The sequence below is a fragment of the Aspergillus nomiae genome (genome assembly GCF_001204775.2).
Source record: "Aspergillus nomiae NRRL 13137 chromosome Unknown contig00792, whole genome shotgun sequence".
Lineage (NCBI taxonomy): Eukaryota > Fungi > Ascomycota > Eurotiomycetes > Eurotiales > Aspergillaceae > Aspergillus > Aspergillus nomiae.
This window is the reverse complement of record NW_015378847.1, coordinates 55-4843: the sequence shown is the minus strand read 5'-3', so window position 1 is coordinate 4843 and position 4789 is coordinate 55. Positions and strand designations below refer to the sequence as shown.

General features: G+C 47.8%; 1 protein-coding gene across 1 annotated transcript; it reads right to left on the bottom strand.

Annotated features, from left to right (window-relative positions):
* Positions 1-391: 391 nt before the first annotated feature.
* On the bottom strand, positions 392-3616 carry ANOM_011744 (PP2C family serine/threonine-protein phosphatase; the record flags this gene model as incomplete). The annotated part of the gene is made up of 6 exons (XM_015557000.1): positions 392-2018; positions 2074-2280; positions 2347-2431; positions 2506-2579; positions 2668-2986; positions 3386-3616. Coding segments are annotated over 6 exons (1113 nt in total), but the record flags the coding sequence as incomplete, so codon positions are not given.
* Between the last annotated feature and the right edge of the window lie 1173 nt (positions 3617-4789).

Below are 4789 nucleotides of genomic sequence, written 5' to 3'. Positions count from 1 at the left end.
GGTTTTCATTGTAAGAATTTTTAGACCAGTCTCTCAAAATCATCTCTGATATACATATACATACATGAAAGAATTAAAATACAAAAGCGAAAATACCTTTTGGGACAGCGCGTGGGCGGAACCCTTAATATGACTCGGTAAGCGTTAGTTAATTTCCAACAGACTTACTAAGTATACTATACTAGTATAGTACCTCCATAGTATCCATAGTATCATACATACAGTGAACTGTCAGAACCATTCATTACATGTATTTCGACTTCCTTCTACAATTGCCCCAACAATTCGCGGTTGATTCCAAGTCCCTGCCAATGCAATGTCTCTTCCAATTCTTCTCGACCTTCTCCTTATGAAATACTCTTTTCTTCCCCGGCCTGGAAACCATACACTTCGGTTTACACTAAATCTCTCTCTCTCGCTTTCGCTCTTTCCCACCCCATTTCATCATACGTCACTCCGGTATGTGGGCTTGGACGCATTCACTCGGCCAACGATTCTATATTCCGTACGAGTAAAAAATAACAGAACATGAGAAAGATCGCCTGTATCCATCACATTTCCAGAACTCCACTGCTGAAGCATTCGACTAGATGCCATTCCAGTTCTGACTAAAAAGGTCTTCATGCCATTGATTGCTTTCCGGATACGCCGTCACATGTGCAATAGAGCATCTTCGTTCCCATACTCCCCCGCCGACTTTACTCCCCCGGCTCTGCGTTTTCCCAAGAGCCCCGTTTGGTCCATTATGCGACCCGGTGCGAATGATAGAAGAGAGCAGCAGATCCCCGGGAAGTGGTGAGGGAGAATGAAACCAGACGAAAGTTAATGAATAGGTAGATAGATGGAGCAAAAAGGGCGGGAGGAAGCCACGGATGAAAAAAGAGAGAAGAAAAAAAATAAAGGCGGGGGGAATAAATCATAATTATCAAAGTTCATCAATAGTGGGTCATTTGGCACGATATCTTGTGGTAAGGCATGAATCAAGACGTATTCTCGTAAGATCTGCCGCTTGCGGCTTGAAATGGAAAACGAAGTAAAACCTCCTATCCTAAGAGGAGCCCTTATAACCCATCCTGCAAGACATGAAAGATACCTGGCCATCTAGGGACACAGAAGGTTTTCCGCCACTTGTTCCGCCCCGTTCAATGCCACGGGGTGTCAACTGCAGGGAAAGGGAGGAGGTGACTATTGTGATAAACCGGGAAAACAAGGCGAAAGTGGGAGGACATTGGTGCAAGGCGGAACAATCATAAAATCACAAGATTCGTTTCAAAAAACCAAAATATCGGAAAGGGGGATACAGATGCAAAGAGTCCATCACAACTACGACGTAGATTTTTCAGGGGCTCCAGAGGTAGAGCTCTCCGCGGCAGCAGAGGTTGACTCGGATGTACTAGCAGATGATCCTTCTGCAGACTTGGAGGCAGCGTCAGTTTTAGATTGAGGTCCCGGAGTTCCTTCACGCTCATTCCTGGCAGAATCAGGCGATTCGCGCTGTACCTGACTAGGCAGATCCCGGTCTTCCTCAGTTTGGTCAAAGAGCTCCTCGTCGTTTTGATCAGGGACCAGTTCAGTGCCGTCACCTAGGAGAATAATGCGGCCCGAGCGAACACTGAAGCCACGCGCGCGATCATTTTCCATATCGTAGTCATCCGGATTTTCTTCAAACTGATTACGGATACCAGGGCCGCGGAATTCAGCTGCATCCCCGCTCAGTCAGTAGGGGTTGGAGGCCGTAGAATCCTCAAGAGACTTGCCGTATTCGGGAGGAGCGCAAGGGCCGTCGCCTTTGGCCACCCGCTCAGCTATCTGATTATACCATTCCTCTTTAGTCCTGCCGTTCAGGAGGCCAATGATTATCATAGTCATGTTGTCACATCCAACCCCACCAGTTTCGCTGTTTGAAGCCAAGCAGTTGTCCATCATGTTCTCACAAATCCGGTAAAGTTCTTGCTTCGCGGCGATACCGCGGCGAACAAACTCAACCACAGCCTGGGAAGACTGGCAGTCCCAGATACCTAAAGCTCGGTATGAGTGTGCAGTTGACAAAGGAGGTGATCGTGGAACACGTACCGTCACAGGCTATGACAAGGAATTCATCGTCATCACTAAGCTCATGGACTGTCACATCCGGATAGGCGGTCACGATCTGCTGTTCGGGTGCAAGCTCCGGGCTCTTCTTGAACTCAAAATCACCAATGGCTCGCGACAGGGCCAGGTTTCCGTTCACACGGCCGAAATCGACAAAGCCACCTGCGGCACTGATACGAGCTTTCTCGCCTAAAGTAGTTCATCAATAAAAGATCACGACGAAGAGGCAGATTCAACTAGGACTGAGCCACGGACCTTCATTTTGTGGTTTATGATCAAAAGAAAGAGGCTTTGCCCGGCCCTTAACTCCAAGCACGGAGCGAGAATCACCCGCATTGGCCTATGTCCGGTTAACGGTTGACCAAGCTGACTATAGCTGACCGCTGCATCGATCACAAAACTTGCTTCACGTACCACCCAGATCTTATGCTTTGAAATTACACTGACAGCTGCCGTACAGCCGGAGACTTCTTCTTCATACTTCGGGTCTAGCCGGGTCAGTCTCTCAAGGCCTCGGCGATAAGAGAAACGGGAGAGGAGGGAAACCCGGAAGCCTTGTGGACAACGCTCACGAACCTTCTAAGATAGCCCGATCGGTGGCTAAGAAGCCATCTTTCAAGGCCTGCTCAATGTCACCCTTTGCGAATGAATCCTGTTTTGCGACGATCCTGTGCACGTTTTCTCCGGCAAACAGTGCGACTTTGTCTCCACCATGTCCATCGTATACTCCAAAGAAAGCTAGGCGTTTGGCGGGATCCGTTGGTGTCTCTTCTGGACTCGTATACTTCGCGTGGAGGTCTAGGACGGCAGCATGGGCATCCTCCATGCTGATTCTCCAGCCCTGCATGGCTGAAACGCCGTAAATGCAGCAATCATCCTCGCCCTCGGCCGAAGTCTAGAGACAGTTAGACGATATTAGCACTGATGAGGACGATTTATCGCGCAATGTTGGGTGAGCATCGGTTCGTGGACCGTCCGCGGGAAATTTTCTTTCCTCATGTGGAGGACCCCGCAAGTGAGGTGCATCACGATGTGGTGCCTCGAGACCGAATCAACACAAGAGTAATTACAGAAGGAGAACCCCCAGAAAAGCGAATCAGGCATTGCACAGAAGAAAGAGAGAAATGTATATATATAATTGAAGTAGGGAGATCGTCCCTTGGGAAGCTTGTGGCAGGCCGACCGAGTGCCCCTGCGGCCTCAGGACGGAAGGGAAGGAATTATTGCGTAAGGACATTGTAGTGTGGGGGGATCAAAAAGGAAGGCCGAAGCAGCAACACTCGGTTTCACGTACCTTATCGACTACTGGTTCTGACAAAGTCTGACCCATTATTTCGAATGATCGCAATTTAGAAGTTCTGGGAAGACTGTAGGCCGGAAATGCACATGCACAACTTAAGAGTAAAGAGGGAAAGGGCAAAAAAATTCGGGGGAGGGATGTTCTGTCAGAGAGGGGAAGAAGGAAGAGAGCAGAGAATCAGGTGGGCGAGAAAGGGTAAGGGCAGAATCGATAGGCGGCGGGCGGGAATGGCCCCAGTGGTCAATCCTCTCTATCACTGGAGCGGGCGCAGAAAAATGAGAACAATTGGGGGTGGGGACCCGGTCCGAATCTGATGATGAAATATAAAGACGGGAGGTACTAAGTAGGAACCACCCGATCACGAAGAACAAGATCGTTGAATTTTTTTTTGGTATTGGAGGGGCGGGGACAGATAGGTATCAAAGAAAATATAATAAATCAAGAACAACAAGGTGGGAAGAAAACAAAAAGGCAGAAATTTGGGCAGGGAGGAAGAGAATGGAAGGAAAGAAGGGAAGGAAAATCTCTGGAGTGTCACGGGTTGGTACGTATGTATGTATCTCTGTGCAAACAGAGATTTTTTCTCACTTTGGATTCTAATTTTATTTTCCTTGTGTTTAGATACTCTCTCAACAGGCAATCCTCGTCATTTAAACCGAAAAAGACCCAACACCAGGCAGACAAGCAAGTACATCGTTAGAGGTACATGTACATACATACATACAGAGTCCAGGCAGAACAGTACTCCGTACTGTCAGCACTGGGTGATTCCGTACCTGTCAGGCTTGAGTAATGACGTACATCTTACCATCGCAATAGATCCCCTTCTATTAGTAGAGTCATACTATGAGATCACCCCTGGTGGAACTCAGGAATAAGTTCGATGAACTCGATGGAGTAAGACTGGCGCATGGAATCCAACAGAATTTGACCCTTTACGGTTCAAAAGGGGGTGCCTTGCTTTTCACCTTCGTATTAAAGTACCATCCTCCGTACATACATAGTACGCCGAGGCATTCCCTACCGTTTAATACCGTCGCCAGATGCAGCAGGAGGTCAGGTGTCTCCCGGCACCCATTCAATTGCGGTAAGGCAAACATTAGGCCTTGCTTCATATGTTTGTTTGTTTGTCTATCTATACTGAACATCAGTACTGACAAAGTTCACTATGAGAGAGGTAAGGCAAGGTGTACGCAGATATTTGTTGATCTCAAAGTTGCTCTCCTTGCTCGTGTTTCAATTCTCCGAATTTCCAACCCTATCGGAAATGAGGCCATGTGCACCTCGATGGCAGGTCAAAATAGGCCCACGAATTGAATTGTTACAGAAGTGAATGCAATAATTTACGCCTATGTAAGAGAACAAAGACAGGGGGGTATAGAAATCCTAGAGAACGCT